The sequence below is a fragment of the Entelurus aequoreus genome, linkage group LG22 (assembly GCF_033978785.1).
Source record: "Entelurus aequoreus isolate RoL-2023_Sb linkage group LG22, RoL_Eaeq_v1.1, whole genome shotgun sequence".
Lineage (NCBI taxonomy): Eukaryota > Metazoa > Chordata > Actinopteri > Syngnathiformes > Syngnathidae > Entelurus > Entelurus aequoreus.
The window spans coordinates 1,634,174-1,652,900 of NC_084752.1; the positions used below are offsets into that span (position 1 = coordinate 1,634,174).

At 39.8% G+C, this 18,727-nt stretch overlaps 2 protein-coding genes across 2 annotated transcripts in view; one reads left to right on the forward strand and one right to left on the reverse strand.

Annotated features, from left to right (window-relative positions):
- The window catches only part of snapc3 (small nuclear RNA activating complex, polypeptide 3), a 22,470-nt gene extending 8,020 nt beyond the window's left edge, over window positions 1-14,450 (forward strand). The window contains exons 8-9 of the mRNA XM_062032786.1: window positions 13,953-14,060; window positions 14,132-14,450. Coding sequence (XP_061888770.1) covers window positions 13,953-14,060; window positions 14,132-14,279 — 256 coding nt within the window. The 3' untranslated portion in view covers window positions 14,280-14,450. The remainder of the gene's footprint in view (window positions 1-13,952; window positions 14,061-14,131) is intronic.
- The window catches only part of LOC133639471 (tetratricopeptide repeat protein 39B-like), a 50,928-nt gene that overhangs the window by 28,240 nt on the left and 3,961 nt on the right, over window positions 1-18,727 (reverse strand). The gene's annotated exons all lie outside the window — the stretch shown is intronic.

Here is an 18,727-nt window from a genome sequence, read left to right on the forward strand (position 1 = left end):
AAAGGGCAACTGCACTTTTTTTGGGGGGGGATTGTGCCTATCTTTCACAAGTATTATGAGTAGGGGTGTAACGGTACATGTATTTGTATTGAACCGTTTCGGTACGGGGGTTTCGATTCGGTTCGGAGGTGTACCGTACGAGTTTCCACACGGACATATTAAGTAGCGTAACGCACGTTGTGGAAACAATGCACACAGAGGCACAGCACACGGCATGCTAGCAGCTAACGGGCTAGGATAGACTGACCATACGTCCTCTTTTCACCGGACATGTCCTCTTTTGTGGGGTTGTTTCTTAATTGCCTCAAATGTCCGGCATTTTGAGTTAGGGTTGCGTGTATTTTCAATGTACGTTCAGGGTTAAGAAGGGGTTAAAAACAAAACAAACAGCAGCATTGGTGAGGGAGGGACAGAGACAGAGAGAGAGAGAGAGTTATGATAAACGCGCATGCGTCGCCAGGCTCTGCTTTTTATCCATAGATTTATCACATTTAATTTTTTATTATCAATAGCAGGGGTGTCAAAAGTGTGCCCCGGAGGCCATTTGCGGCCCACAGCTAATGTTTTAAAGGCCCACGGCACATTCTAAAAATACTATTCAAATAAACAAAAACGTAACAAAAGTGAAATAAAAAAGCTTAAAGGTTAAATGTCATTTAGAAAAAGTTGCAATGTTGACTAATAAAACAAAACTGTTTTTTTTCTTTCTAACGGTCATTGGTCAAAACATAATATTGAATCAAAATCAATGTTATTATGAATTATTGACCTATCCAAGGTTCCCATTACTTCACATCAAATATTACACTAAGAAAAATATTTTTGGTGGAAGATTTTGCAAATTTGGTAAACAAATAAGCCAAAAATGTATATTTTGTTGTTTTCTTACTGTACCGAAAATGAACCGAACCGTGACCTCTAAACCGAGGTATGTACCGAACCGAAATTTTTGTGTACCGTTACACCCCTATATTTACCATATTTTGATCATTTTAAGCAATACTGGAACTTATTTCCTCAGCGCATTTATTTCCGTTTGCATAGCAGCACACTGACTTCTTGCAGCAAATGTGTTTGTACTTTCGGAAACAAACGCAAATGTTTTCTAACCATGGCAAATTTGGTAAGAGACAACGAAGACGAGTATTTTTGGACAAATGAAGATTCACGACCCTGTCTTTCTGAATATACGGAAGATGAACTGAGGGTTATCGAAGCGAGCACGAAGGAAGGCTAAAACGTCGAAGCAGACGGAAGTGAGGTCTGCGTGACGTGACGCTGCAAAATGTAGAATTTGGAACCAAGCTATGTCGACATAAATTGAGTACTTACCCAAAATCAACTGTAAATATCCCCGGCCAGCTGGACCAAAGAGACAACTGTCCATCAAGTGAGTTACTTTAATACTGATCATGGTACATGCAGCACATCACCGTACAACTACAGTACATAGACTTTCCAGCTAGCTGTTTACAAACAAAATAATAAATGTGGGCTAATACTTTACAGATACTGTAATATGATTGTTCATGGTTTTCAGTCAGTACAGATTGGTGTCCTATCGCATTGTGTTGTGCATTACAAACTCAAAAGCCTTTCAGCTGCTGATGCAAGAAGCTAGCTTACGCAAATGTTGCAGCATGCTGCCGCAAGGCGATGTTGCTACGCTAGCAAAACAGTTCCTCTGTGTTCGCTTTTACAATAACAATGTCTCTACAGCTTGGCTATTATACAGGTTATGAAACATAAATGAAATATTGTTGGCGGTTTTTGAATGCATTTTTAGTTATTTAGAGGCAAAATGGATTGTTCTCATTAGCTGCATTGCTAGCCACTAGAATGAGCCGATGACTACAAGTTAGAATGCATAATAACAAAAAGACTTTTTGTGGTCTTGTGTCTCATAAGGAATGATGGGCAACATTACAAAAAAGGGCAGTTCCCCTTTAAGGATTCTGTTGATTCTACCCTACTTGATGCCAGTCTCAAATAGAGAAGTAAGGCATAGCTTTTTCTCCAAAAGCCTGGATGTGCTCTGTTACAAAGATCCACGCACAGGCTTGTTCCTAGTTTTATGAAGTCCTGCGGCGATTGAGGAGTGGCGACGGGAGCAGGAATGCGAAACCTGGAAGCTCCTAGTCACAGATCGGCACGTGGATGTATACTTCAGTCGTCTTGCATAAGGTTTGGAAATGGTTGAGCATTTCGGCAGCTATATTCACGACTACACAGCCCTCTTTAGGAACCACTCTGCTTACCCTATGTAGCTAGAGGAGGGGCTAGAAAATGTGCCTCAAACATAGCCCATCTCACTTAATTCTAACTTTCATGCCGTCGAAAACAGACACGCAAACACTTTGGAAACATCTTTGGAACTTAAAACATGAACACTCCCGTGGATAATGACAGTAAAGGACCAGAAAGAAGTACTGCCATGATTGCACACGAATCGGCACGATTGCTGCCTTTGCTAAAACAAGGAGAGCAGATGAGGTAGAATTGAAAGAGGAAGGGTGCGGGTACACTGTCTTTTTGGAAAGGCAAGGCCAGTCAGGAGAAGACAATGCACAGAGTTGGATTTGCCATGACTCTCAACTAGAGATGTCCGATAATATCGGCCTGCCGATATTATTGGCCGATAAATGCTTTAAAATGTAATATCGGAAATTATTGGTATCGTTATTTTTATTATCGGTATCGTTTTTATTTTAATTTTATTTTTTTATTAAATCCACATAAAAAACACAAGATACACTTACAATTAGTGCACCAACCCAAAAAACCTCCCTCCCCCATTTACACTCATTCACACAAAAGGGTTGTTTCTTTCTGTTATTAATATTCTGCTTCCTACATTATATATCAATATATATCAATACAGTCTGCAAGGGATACAGTCCGTAAGCACACATGATTGTGCGTGCTGCTGCTCCACTAATAGTACTAACCTTTAACACTTCATTTTACTCATTTTCATTCATTACTAGTTTCTATGTAACTGTTTTTATATTGTTTTACTTTCTTTTTTATTCAAGAAAATGTTTTTAATTTATTTTTTTTATTTTATTTTTTTAAAAGGACCTTATCTTCACCATACCTGGTTGTCCAAATTAGGCATAATAATGTGTTAATTCCACGACTGTATATATCGGTATCGGTTGATATCGGTTTTGGTAATTAAGATTTGGACAATATCGTATATCGGCAAAAAGCCATTATCGGACATCCCTTCTCTCAACCTTCTGGAAAATATTCCCCGGTGAGAGATAACCAACGTCTCTTGTCTGTCAAGGTGAAACTTGACAGAAATGAGTAGGGGTGTAACGGTACACAAACATTTTGGTTCGGTACGTACCTCGGTTTCGAGGTCACGGTTCGGTTCATTTTCGGTACAGTAAGAAAACAACAAAATATACATTTTTGGGTTATTTATTTACCAAATTTGTAAACAACCTTTTAACATTGGGAACACTATAATAATTCTGCCCACGTTAATCAACATTAAACTGCCTCAAGTTGTTGCTCAGATTAAATAAAATGACAAAACTTTTCTTCCACATATAAAAAGTGCAACATTAAACAGTTTCAAGTCAACTCATCATACTTATTTTATTACAGCATTTGGGAAGCCTGTAGTTGATTTATTATGTAAATGTTATATTTGTATCAACATGTGATAGCAGGGACCCTGCCATTCAAAACTAGGCTGCTGCATTACTAATGATTCATGGAACTATAGCTGAAAAAATAGTACAATAGCAATAGGAAAGACTATTCAGGGTATTCATCCCTGAACACCATGGAGTTCATGTAGGCTTAATGATGCACTTACATTATTATATCAACTATCAGAGACAGAAACTCTTCACTTAAAATAATGTCATTTTTTGCTGCTTCAACACAGCTCAATCAACATAGAAAAAGGTAAAGTGAAATAACAGACAGACAAGGCTTTGCTGTCCGTAACACACACACACACACACACCGCAAAATGAGCTAACGTTACGCTAAAAGCGAATTAGCCTTCACCTCAAGCCAGGACTGTGAGCGAGCTGAGCTGCCTTTTATATTTCTAGAAGGTCAACAGGCTCGTAGTGATGTTACTAGTAGTTGACTGGGAGTTGTTTATTATCATTTGGGGAGAGTCCGCTGCCTGATGCTTACCTGCTAAACGCTAAGCACTGACTACATGTGCTCTGAATACGCACTGCTGATTGGCTGTTACCGCTCAGTTTGTAACCAATCAGATGGTTGTGTGGGTGTGACAATGCTGGGTGCTGTGTAGAGGACTGACAGAAACAGAGGCAGAAGGAAGCGGAGGCGGCTACTTAATATGTTCGTGTGGAAACTCGTTCGGTACACCTCCGAACCGAAACCCCCGTACCAAAACGGTTCAATACAAATACACGTACCGTTACACCCCTAGAAATGAGTCTTAGACAGTCACCAGTACTTAGGCTCCTACCCTGGATGAGCTTGTGAAGGAAACGTTCCATTGGAATTTAGACAGTCTACATACTCAAAAGTTATTATTACTAACACACCGTTTTCGACAGAAGAATACATATAAAACATCTTAGATGCGTCTGTAGGAAACGTTGGCATCTGATTCACTACGTGATTGTGAGGGCGGCTGATCGCAATGACGTGACTAATGCAGAGGATTGTTGGACAGACCTCCGCCTAATCCGGTCGATAATGAACTTAAACATCGCATTCTGCAAGTTTTATAGGCGTAAATTGAATGTCCCCTGCCTGAAGGATCTTGCTGAACAGGAAGAGTTAGATTTCATGCTCAAAAGTAAGATGTGCAAAGACCAGTATCCAGACCATGTAGAAGAACACTGGCTAACTCTCCAAACGGCTATTCTTGAATTGGTTGTAAAAGGCGTTCACCAAGACTGGTTTGACGAGGACGACACCGTCATAACCAGTATGATAAAGAAAATGATCCATCTGATAATCGCAGAAAGAAGAAGCTCTTGAAAATCAAAGCAGAGGTGCAGGAGAATATCAGAAGAATGAAGAAGAACTGGTGGTGCATAAACGCAGATGAGCTGCAGCAATTGGTGAACCCTGTGCCTTCTTTAGCGCAACAAAAGCCATTTACGGACCAATTAGCAAGGGTCCTACCTTTTTGAGGTCAAGAGACTGTTGTGGACTCCTAATGGATCGTGCTGCCACCAACTACAGTTGGAGAGTATTTTCCAAACCTGTTCAACCACAACTCAAACAGTTGTAGAGTGTGTGGTTGACAACATTTCACACCTTCCCATCACAAAGAGTAAACCGCGACGCCCTCTCTGGCAGAATTACAGAAAGCAATTAGTGGAAGTGAAGCAGCGCCTCAGCTGTGCCAGCAGCGGCTTTGGACTTCTCATAAAAGGAGTATTTGAGAATAAGAGCCTTATGAAGCCATCGTTATCCCTACCCTGCTGTATGCAAGCCAGACAGAGACCACCTGGAAAGTTTTGAGATGTACAACCATTGCTGTCTCTGCAAGATGTTAGGCATCTGTTGGCAAGACAAACATCAGCGTCTTGGAGCAATACATATACTTGTTAAAATCATGGCCCCCACACCTTAGAAATACCATTTTTTTAACGTGAAAACAAATTAAATTAAAATAATGCCTTGTAGTCTCCAGAAGAAGTCAAAAGTCCTACGCCTGCTTTTACCGAGATTCTTAAAATTAGACATTAAACATTAAAAATTAAACAGAATTGACCTCTCGTGCACACTTCCTCATTCTCCGCCAATCTGCTTTCAGGCATGGACGGTGTGTTTGAGATCATAGGAAAAATAAACATACCAAAACCACACAAACGTAAAACATTACCACCAGCAGGCGACTACAGTATGAATGGATATATTTAGTCGATTATTTGTGCACTATTGGTGCATCGATATGCGGCCGCCGGAAAAAAGACTTTGATCACCGAAAACAGCTCTGCCGAAACCAGACGTTGTGATGTAAACAAAACGCACGCGGTTGTATGGAGCGTAGTCAGCATGTCTGCGATGTGGACGTACTTTAATACATCCCAGATATACAGTACAGGCCAAACGTTTGGACACACACTCTCATTCAATGATATTCTTTATTTTCATGACTATTTACATTGTAGATTGTCACTGAAGGCATCGAAACTATGAATGAACACATGTGAAGTTATGTACTTCACAAAAAAGGTGAAATAACTGAAAACATGTTTTATATTCTAGTTCCTTCAAAATAGCCACCCTTTGCTCTGATTACTGCTTTGCATTCTCTCAATGAGCTTCAAGAGGTAGTCACCTGAAATGGTTTTCACTACACGGGTGTCATAGTTTTGATGCCTTCAGTGACGATCTGCAATGTAAATAATCATGAAAATTAAAAAAAAAACGCATTGAAATGAGAAGGTGTGTCCAAACATTTGGCCTGTCCTGTATATACCTGCCAGCCATCTACTAAAGGTGCAAATATTAAGAGGATAGTGGCGACTTTCAAGGAGAGAAAGCAGCGCAAAGTTAGTGTGACGTCATGCTCGCTGCAGCTGGCTTTTCATCGTGGACATGAAGAACAGAAGTCTCTAAACAAGAGTGCAGTCTATAATAGCACCACAAAAAGATGCTACATTTGTTGCAAGTTGTTTTTAATAAAGAAAAAATCACTGAAAGTCTAGACACTGGAAAAAAAATTCTCAACATTGTACAATAAGCAGCAACAACTAAAAATATAGCAAAACAATATAATATACAAATATACCGTATTTTTCTGACTATAAGTGGCAGTTTTTTTCATAGTTTGGCCGGGGGTGCGACTTATACTCAGGTTATGTGTGAAATGATGAACACATTAGCGTAAAATATGAAATAATATTATTGATGTCATTGACGTAAGAGACTAGACGTATAAGATTTCATGGGATTTAGCCATTAGGAGTGACAGATTGTTTGGTAAACGTATAGCATGTTCTATATGTTATAGTTATTTGAATGACTCTTACCATAATATGTTACGTTAACATAGCAGTTGGTTATTTATGCCTCATATAACGTACACTTATTCAGCCTGTTGTTCACTATTCTTTAGACATTTTAAATTGCCTTTCAAATGTCTATTCTTGCTGTTGGCTTTTATCAAATACATTTCCCCCAAAAAATGCGACTTATACTCCAGTGCGACTTATAAATGTTTTTTTCCTTCTTTATTATGCATTTTCGGCCGGTGCGACTTATACTCCGAAAAATAAGGTAGTTTAATACTCAATAACAGATTTGTCTTAAATATACAGTACGGGCCAAACGCTTGGATACACCTTGTCGGGGCGGTATAGCTCGGTTGGTAGAGTGGCTGTGCCAGCAACTTGAGGGTTGCAGGTTCGATCCCCGCTTCCGCCATCCTAGTCACTGCTGTTGTGTCCTTGGGCAAGACACTTTACCCACCTGCTCCCAGTGCCACCCACACTGCTTTCAATGTAACTTAGATATTGGGTTTCACTATGTAAAAGCGCTTTGAGTCACTAGAGAAAAGCGCTATATAAATATAATTCACTTCACTTCACTTGTCATTCAATGTGTTTTCTTTATTTTCATGACTATTTACATTGTAGATTGTCACATCAAAACTATGAATGAACACATGTGGAGTTATGTACTTAACAAAAAAAGGTGAAAAAACTGAAAACACGTCTTATATTCTAGTTTCTTCAAAATAGCCACCCTTTGCTCTGATTACTTTTTTGCACACTCTTGGCATTCTCTCCATGAGCTCCAAGAGGTAGTCACCTGAAAGAGTTTTCACTTCACAGGTGTCATAGTTTTGATGCCTTCAGTGACAATCTACAAGGTAAATAATCATGAAAATATAGAAAACACATTTAAATGAGAAGGTGTGTCCAAACTTTTGGCCTGAACTGTATATATTTTTTTGTGCCTTGTTATACGATGACGTCATGGTGACCGTGGCCCCACCGCCACAGATATATCGGCAATGTAGGGAAAAACCCTGAAGCCATTACGTGCTGAAAGCCGAAAGAAAGCGGGGTATACCGCTTTTTTTGGAGTATAAGTCGCACCGGCCGAAAATGCATAATAAAGAAGGAAAAAAAAACATATATAAGTCGCACTTTTTGGGGAAATGTATTTGATAAAAGCCAAGACCAAGAATAGACATTTGAAAGGCAATTTAGAATAGTGAACAACAGGCTGAATAAGTGTACGTTATATGAGGCATAAATAACCAACTGCTATGTTAACGTAACATATTATGGTAAGAGTCATTCAAATAACTATAACATATAGAACATGCTATACGTTTACCAAACAATCTGTCACTCCTAATGGCTAAATCCCATGAAATCTTATACGTCTAGTCTCTTACGTCAATGACATCAATAATATTATTTGATATTTTACGCTAATGTGTTAATCATTTCACACATAAGTATAAGTCGCACCCGCGGCCAAACTTTGAAAAAAACTGCGACTTATAGTCCGAAAAATACAGTAATCAAGCTTAATAAAACTCTGTAAAGTTAGCACCCATCCATGTAAAGCAGGCCTGGGCAATTATTTTGACTCGGGAGGCCAAATTTACAGAGTTAAATGTGTCTATTTTTAGGACACTAATACAAAACCTCACAATAATGTCTGAATGCTAAAAACGTTATGACAGACCGCCTTAAAAAACGGAATCGATTTTTACATTTTCTACTGAATGAGACACTCAGAATGTACATGAAAATAAAGAAGGTAGGATTTACAATATTAACTATGAAGGATAAAACACTGAATATTGACAACATATGAACGTCACAACCCCTCTCCATCCACATACCCGTATTTTCCGCACTATAAGGCGCACCTTCAATGAATGGCCTATTTTAAAACGTTGTTCATATACGAGGCGCATAGAATAGACGCTACAGTAGAGGCGGGGGTTACGTTTTGCATCCCGTAGTTGCGAGACCTGTTGGGGCTCAATATTGGTCCATATATAAGGCGCACTGTCAGCTTTTGAGAAAATTGGAGGTTTTTAGGTGCGCCCTATAGTGTGGAAAATACGGTATTTTACAATGAAGCGAAACGCAACAAAAATGCAACAATCACAGAGAAATATGAACGCCAAGGGTAAAAAAAACCCCTACTACAATCTGATATATCACTTTGTTGTAAAAATCTCCTTCCGCGTCTGTCCCTGACACTCACATTTCAGGCTGGCCGCTGAAACGCTCCCCACCCACACTGCTTGGTGCCTCGTCTGAGCTGCTGTGACTTACATTACCATGGTAACTAATTACATGACCATAGTAACTAGTACATCATGTAAAAGCGCAGATTCCAACCATAGAAATACTTAGTATAGTTGAAGACTTCCGGTCATTAGAAAACATCCTAATGGCAGCTACACTTTCCATCTTAAACATCTAAAAAAATGATTTGGTAACGTCCGGCGGGCCAGATTGAAAAGCTTAACGGACCGCATTAGCCTTAATTAGCCCATGTCTGATGTAAAGGTTGCAAACATTTAGTAACAAGAACAATCTCGATGGCAGATGGACGACCATCAATTCAACACATAGTCTTCTCCAAACACAAATAATCTCCCTGCTGGAGGTAATAAACACACCCAACTGTACAGTACGTTGTTGTTTTGACTTCCTGTTTAGCAGCAAACAACTCTGCAGCGACCAAAATGGCGACTGAATGAACTCCACCTCTGGGCTTTCATGAATGTTCTGTAACGTATTTTGTGGCCGCGTGGCCTTTAAAGAAATGACGACGTGGGGAAATATCCGTAGTATGGCTGGGATACAAAAGCACCCTGTTTGGCTTAGTCTTGCTCAATGAGGCGCCAGTGTGCAAGCATCACGCCACCACCAGACGCCTGAAATGTCCAATCTTTTCGCTATCGTTACGTAAGCAAAGGAGACCACACATTAAAGCGGCGCTTGAAGAAAGAAAAAAAAAAAAAGAATCTGCTGACACTCTGCAGCCAATCAGAAGCTTTCATCTTGTTGTCTCCTCTACATCTGTCTGCTTCTCCATAAAAAAGCTACCTCAAACAAACCTGAATATAAAAATTAATGAGGAGCTCATTGAACAAGTACATGAAGTCAAATATTTGGGCATAATTATAGACTATCAGGCCTACTGAAAGCCACTACTAGCGACCACGCAGTCTGATAGTTTATATATCAATGATGACATCTTAACATTGCAACACATGCCAATACGGCCGGGTTAACTTAGAAAGTGACTTTTTAAATTTCCCGCTAAACTTCCGGTTCAAAACGCCTTTGGAGGATGACGTATGCGCGTGGCGTAGCCAGTAGAACACAGGTATGGTTTCCCCATTGAAGCCTATACGAAATAGCTGTTTTCATCTCATAATTCCACAGTATTCTGGACATCTGTGTTGGTGAATCTGTTGCAATTTGTTCATTGCATTATGGAGAAAGAAGCTGAGCAAGCAAAGAAGAAAGTTGTCGGTGCGAAGCGGAGTATTTTGTGAGGGAAGTCCGCAACACAACACAGTCGGTGTTTCATTGTTTACATTCCCGAAAGATGCAGTCAAGATGGAAGAACTCGGACAACAGAGACTCTTACCAGGAGGACTTTGACTTCGTTAACAGACGCAGACGCGATACCGTGAGTACGCTTCCAAACATTTGATCGCTTGCTATAACTAGCTTGAGCTAGGAGCTAGCATAACAAACACCTAGGTGGGATTAATTTGTGGCATATTAAATATAAGCCTGGTTGTGTTGTGGCTAATAGATGTCTTGTGTTTATTTACTGTTGTAGTCATTCCCAGCTGAATATCAGGTCCCACCAGCGCGCTTCCAGATTGCTTGCCCGTACGTGCGTAACTTTGGTTAAATATATAAGCTTTATGAACCTTGGGTTAGGTGAACGGTTCTTTGGGCTGAGTGAGTGTGTGTGTTGTGCAGGTGTTTGAATTGTATTGGCGGGTTATATATACGGGATCCCGTCCATATTACCCGCTCGAGCTATAACTAGCTCGAGCTAGTAGCTGGGAGCTAGCATAACAAACACGTAGGTGTTTTTATGCAGGATTAATTTGTGGCATATTAAATATAAGCCTGGTTGTGTTGTGGCTAATAGAGTATATATATGTCTTGTGTTTATTTACTGTTGTAGTCATTCCCAGCTGAATATCAGGTCACCCCCGCCTCTCACAGCATCTTCCCTATCTGAATAGCTTCAACTCCCCACTAGTCCTTCACTTACACTTTCCTCATCCACAAATCTTTCATCCTCGCTCAAATTAATGGGGAAATTGTCGCTTTCTCGGTCCGAATCTCTCTCACTTCATGCGGCCATCATTGTAAACAATAGGGAACTTTGCGTATATGTTCAACTGACTACGTCACGCTACTTCCGGTAGGGGCAAGCCTTTTTTTATCAGATACCAAAAGTTGCGATCTTTATCGTCGTTGTTCTATACTAAATCCTTTCAGCAAAAATATGGCGAAATGATCAAGTATGACACATAGAATAGATCTGCTATCCCCTTTAAATAAAACAAATTAATTTCAGTAGGCCTTTAAAAGTCACATTAAGAAGATGTGTAAAACCCTGAAGGCAAACCTAGGCTGTTTTAAGATTATAAGACACTGCTTAACTCTCAGCTGTGCTTTTACTTTTATGAATGCAATGATTCTGTCACACATATCTTATGGCTTAACCACATGGTCCCAGGCACACCAGTCATCAATCAAGACCATTGAGTGTCTTTAGAACCGCGCCTTGAAAGTTCTAGACAAGAAGAGTATACCATATCATCATTGCCAAATTTGAACCAAATACAATATTTTAAGTTTTACCCATTTTATTTTGTTACACACAGTCAAACTGGTTTTTAAATGCTTGCATAATTCTGCTCCCCAATTGCTCTGCAAGGCAATTACAAGACTGCAAAGTGGTAGCAGATCTACCACCCGAGCAGTGTCAAAAGGCAACTGTTGTGTTCCATTCCGTAGAACATCTTCTGCCCAGACTGCCTTTTCAATAAAAGGAGCACAACTATGGAACTCTTTACCTGACACTTTGAAAAGTAGACCTGCACTTGTCACTTTTAAAAAACAAACACAATTATGGCTAGTTGAGCAACAATCGTGTTCCCATGTTTAGTTTTTACTCATTTCTACTAATTGGTTTTTATCTAGTTTGCACTTTGTCTGTGTTATTTCTATTATCATTATTATCGACTCTTCTTTGCCTTATTCTATTTTTTATTTTCCTACAAACCCCGTTTCCATATGAGTTGGGAAATGGTGTTAGATGTAAATATAAACGGAATACAATGATTTGCAAATCCTTTTCAAGCCATATTCAGTTGAATATGCTACAAAGACAACATATTTCATGTTCAAACTCATCAACATTTTTTTTTTGGCCAATAATCATTAACTTTATAATTTGATGGCAGCAACACGTGACAAAGAAGTTGGGAAAGGTGGCAATAAATAGTGATAAAGTTGAGGAATGCTCATCAAACACTTATTTGGAACATCCCACAGGTGTGCAGGCTAATTGGGAACAGGTGGGTGCCATGATTGGGTATAAAAGTAGATTCAGTCATTCCCAAACAAGGATGGGGCGAGGGTCACCACTTTGTCAACAAATGCCTGAGCAAATTGTTGAACAGTTTAAGAACAACCTTTCTCAAGCAGCTATTGCAAGGAATTTAGGGATTTCACCATCTACGCTCCGTAATATCATCAAAGGGTTCAGAGAATGTGGAGAAATCACTGCACGTAAGCAGCTAAGCCCGTGACCTTCCATCCCTCAGGCTGTACCGCATCAACATCAGTGTGTAAAGGATATCACCACATGGGCTCAGGAACACTTCAGAAAGCCACTGTCAGTAACTACAGTTGGTCGCTACATCTGTAAGTGCAAGTTAAAACTCTCCTATGCAAGGCCAAAACCGTTTATCAACAACACCCAGAAACGCCGTCGGCTTCGCTGGGCCTGAGCTCATCTAAGATGGTCTGATACAAAGTGGAAAAGTGTTCTGTGGTCTGACGAGTCCACATTTCAAATTGTTTTTGGAAACTGTGGACGTCGTGTCCTCTGGACCGAAGAGGAAAAGAACCATCCGGATTGTTCTAGGCGCAAAGTGTAAAAGGCAGCATGTGTGATGGTATGGGGGTGTATTAGTGCCCAAGACATGGGTAACTTACACATCTGTGAAGGCACCATTAATGCTGAAAGGTACATACAGCTTTTGGAGCAACATATGTTGCCATCCGAGCAACGTTACCATGGACGCCCCTGCTTATTTCAGCAAGACAATGCCAAGCCACGTGTTACATCAACGTGGCTTCATAGTAAAAGAGTGCGGGTACTAGACTGGCCTGCCTGTAGTCCAGACATTGAAAATGTGTGGCACCTGCAATGTGAGAAGGGAGACCCCCGGACTGTTGAACAACTTAAGCTGTACATCAAGCAAGAATGGGAAAGAATTCCACTTAAAAAATGTGTCTCCTCACTTCCCAAACCTTTACTGAGTGTTATTAAAAGGAAAGGCCATGTAACACAGTGGTGAACATGCCCTTTCCCAACTACTTTGGCACGTGTTGCAGCCATGAAATTCTAAGTTAATTATTATTTGCAAAAAAAAAATAAAGTTGATGAGTTTGAACATGAAATATGTTGTCTTTGTAGCATATTCAACTGAATATGGCTTGAAAAGGATTTGCAAATCATTGTATTCTGTTTATATTTACATCTAACACCATTTCCCAACTCATATGGAAACGGGGTTTGTATTTGAATGATGTTGGATCTGTGTTGTTGTTGTTGTGCACAAGTGTTGTAAATGAGCTTTGGCTACAAACACTATGATGCATACATTGTTTCAGATGTCTATGTTGTTGTAGCTGTCCCTATTTCAAATAGACCTCTATAATAATAATAATAATAATCATTTGCAGGCTGACTCACAAAGACGACTGCCTGGACAGGAAGTTGTACCCGCTCTTGACGCACAAGCACCGGGTCGCGGTGCAGAAGTGCGCCGTTTGCTACACCTTCATCGCAAGGTTCGTTATTAAAAAAACAACAACAACACACTTTGACAAAGAACTTCACATATCACACCTGTGGTTTGCAGGTGGTGCACCACGGGCGACCAGTTCGCTCCCAGTAACCCGTGTCTGTTCTGTGACAAGTGTTTCCGCATGCTGCACTACGACAAGGACGCAAACAAGCTGGGAGACTTCCTGGCGTATCCCTACGTGGACCGCGGCGCTTTCAACTAACACGGTTTTGTCCCACAGGTGCATCTTAACTCATCCCATTTCATAAGTGATTTATTAGCTGTGATTATCAAACCATTTTTGAACTTCAATAATATTTTCATTCATTGAGATGCACCTGTAAATGTTAATAGTTGTCCGTGGAGGGGGGGCGTGGCCTGCGGGCCTGCAGCGAGGCGGAGTGTGCCAGGACCGGCCTCGAAGTCAGCGACGGGTGTGTAGATTGTTATCTAATCACCTGTCGCTCTGTATAAGCGGCGACCGGGAGGAGAGCGAGAGCACAACGGACATTGACCAAAAGACGACTGCTGAAAAACTTGTTGTGAAGAATAAAAACTGTCTTGTAAACAATGAAACGGGCTGGCCTAGAAATGCAAATTGTGGAAGCTCTCTTCCAGTGGGTCCTCCTGACCATTTCTAGGCGAGCCCGTTTCATCGTTTACAAGACAGTTTTTATTCTTTACAAGTCTTTTAGTGCTTTTCAGCAGTCGTCTTTTGGTCATTGTTCGTCGTGCTCTCGCTCTCCTCCCGGTCGCTGCTTATCCAGAGCGACAGGTGATTAGATAACAAGGCCCAGGTGGGCCATCTACGCACCTGTCGCTGACTTTGAGGCCGGTCCTGGCACACCCTGCCTCGCTGCAGGCCACGCCCCCCCTCCACGTTGTCATTTTGCACAAAGTTTATTTATATTTTGAAGTCTTGTAATAAAGTTTCATTTTGAAAGCCTATTGATGCCTCTTAATTATTGTCACTGAAATAAGTGTTTGGCCGCCGCTCAAAGACGCAAGTTTGTTCAAAACGTACATTTGTTTCTTACAAAGACGAAGAAGGTGTAACAAAATATATCAACTCTTTGTTGCTCAAACATCACAATTGTACTTTTTGTTCATGTCTACACTACCGTATTTTTCCGAGTATAAGTCGCTCCGGAGTATAAGTCGCACCGGCCGAAAATGCATAATAAAGAAGGAAAAAAACATATATAAGTCGCACTGGAGTATAAGTCACATTTTTGGGGGAAATGTATTTGATAAAAGCCAACAGCAAGAATAGACATTTGAAAGGCAATTTAAAATGTCTAAAGAATAGTGAACAACAGGCTGAATAAGTGTACGTTATATGAGGCATAAATAACCAACTTAACGTAACATATTATGGTAAGAGTCATTCAAATAACTATAACATATAGAACATGCTATACGTTTACCAAACAATCTGTCACTCCTAATGGCTAAATCCCATGAAATCTTATACGTCTAGTCTCTTACGTCAATGACGTCAATAATATTATTTCATATTTTATGCTAATGTGTTAATCATTTCACACATAAGTCGCTCCTGAGTATAAGTCGCACCCCCTGCCAAAATATGAAAAAAGCTGCGACTTATATTCCGAAAAATACGGTACATTTGTTTCTTATAAAGATGAAGAAGGAACAACGTGTAACAAAATATATCAACTCTTTGTTGCTCAAACATCACAATTGTACTTTTTGTTCATGGGCCGTACTTATCAAGCTTCTTAGAATGACTCCTAAGAAGTCTGCTAAGAGTTGACTTAAGAGTAAATAAATTCTTCGCTGAAAGCTGCACTTAAAAGTTAGTTATCAAGCGTCTTACTCACACTTTCAGCGAAGTGTAGGACTGAATCTTAAGTGTCACACTCAGAGCTGAATTACGACATTACTATGTGCCGTAAACGCAATTTTAGGTGACGTCATTTCTGTGTCCATAGAAATGACCAATCACGGAAGGGAATCCCTCGTCTAAGAATAAAGAAATATCTTGGAAATATTTAAGTGGACAATGGGAGTGTATATTTTGACAATAAATACAAAATAATACAAAACAAACTAGTCCCCGCCGGCACTCACGCTACCGCTCCCTCTCTTCTCTCGCCCACACACTCACTGACGTCACTCACCTCACGGCCACACACATACGCTACTGTCATAACATTTTCTTTCCAATTCATTAATTAGGCAACTAATTTGAAAGTGGTGTGGGTGGCTCTATATATACTAGCCCACTGCAGACACATGCAGAAATCAACAAGGAATCGAAAAGTATTAAATCTGTGACAAAAATAATATCCGCTCTGTCTAAACGATACCGTTTGATCAGCTGCTCGTCATCAAAAAAAACAAAACATTGTTCCGTTCCCTGAACGTTGGCGCACGTCTCTCTCGCCTCAGTGCCATCCCCTGCTGGCAACTCCTAACCACTTAAGACACCTCTGAAGGTCTCTTAAATATCGTGGAGAGTAGGAGTGATTCTTAGACTTAAGAACGTTGATAAAAAGCTTTTATTCTTAAGTTTGAGAGTAGGACTAAATTTCGCAAATTCTCAGGACTTAAGTGTAAAATGGCACTCTAAGAAGCTTGATAAGTACGGCCCCTGCACTGCAGCACTAAGCTAGTTTACTTCCTAGTTGACACATATTTATTTCACCTACATTCATACAGGGTGCGGCAACTAAGAACAGATTTTCATTTACAATGCTGACCTTGCAATAAGGCAGCATTTGACAGAGATGTTGTGCGATGATCTCTCATCAAAAACACTACCAAAATGGTTGTAATTCATTAAAGCAGAGTAATTTAGCAGGTAGCTCCGAGTACTAGTGTCTACTTTTAAAGTCTGTGCGGTAGAGTCATCCCTCGCCAAATAGCGCTTCACGTACATTCGGGGGGGATATTTTCACATTTTTAAAGCATATTCTAAAAACAAATAAAATGCATTTTCACGCATAAACATGGCTGAACTAAAAATGTTAATAATACAGCAGTATTGGTCATTAGAGGAGACCACGGAATGGTGCAGCTTTACTATTGTAGGAGCCTAAATGCTGTTTAAGTTCATTTACATTTTATGGAAGGTACTTTATGTTTATTCAGCCAAAATGGGACTATTTACTTTATTTGCATGCTTAGAATAATTATAAGGCACACTTTATTTGTAATTATTACATTTGTCGACGTAAATGTTTAATTGCGTATATGCACTGCAAAAACTGACATCTAAGTAGGGATGATACTCAAAACCGGTTTTCCCGGTTGTTTGATAAGAAAAGAACCGAGTCCTCGGACTTGAATCCCTTTTTGAGAACCGGTACCCGTTATCGAGACCACTATAGTAAAGGAAAAGAGTTGATTCTTTATTCGAATCCCGTCCCGACCAGAAATGCTCCGTGGGACATCACAAGAAATGACGTCACGTAGCTCAGTCATTAGGCGCAGATAGCGAAAGCAGGAAAAACAATGGACGGGAAAAAGCGCTCCAAGGTGTAATAAAGTTCAAAACAAAAGCTATAATCCATCCAATAACTTTACTGAGAGATTTGAGCAGACTACAAACACATGACCAACACTTTTACCACCAACCGGAAACATAGCAACCAGGCTAGCAACGCACCTCCTTTACGGCAGCTGTCACAACCTTCTTAAAACAACCGCAGCACATACTTATATATACAACACTGCAGCACATACATATATATACAACACTGCAGCACATACATATATATACAACACCGCAGCACATACATATATATACAACACTGCAGCACATACATATATATACAACACTGCAGCACATACATATATATACAACACTGCAGCACATACATATCTATACAACACTGCAGCACATACATATATATACAACACTGCAGCACATACATATATATACAACACTGCAGCACATACATATATATACAACACTGCAGCACATACATATATATACAACACTGCAGCACATACATATATATACAACACCGCAGCACATACATATATATACAACACTGCAGCACATACATATATATACAACACTGCAGCACATACATATATATACAACACTGCAGCACATACATATATATACAACACTGCAGCACATACATATATATACAACACTGCAGCACATACATATATATACAACACTGCAGCACATACATATATATACAACACTGCAGCACATACATATATATACAACACCGCAGCACATACATATATATACAACACTGCAGCACATACATATATATACAACACTGCAGCACATACATATATATACAACACTGCAGCACATACATATATATACAACACTGCAGCACATACATATATATACAACACTGCAGCACATACATATATATACAACACTGCAGCACATACATATATATACAACACTGCAGCACATACATATATATACAACACTACAGCACATACATATATATACAACACCGCAGCACATACATATATATACAACACTGCAGCACATACATATATATACAACACCGCAGCACATACATATATATATACAACACTGCAGCACATACATATATATACAACACTGCAGCACATACATATATATACAACACTGCAGCACATACATATATATACAACACTGCAGCACATACATATATATACAACACTGCAGCACATACATATATATACAAC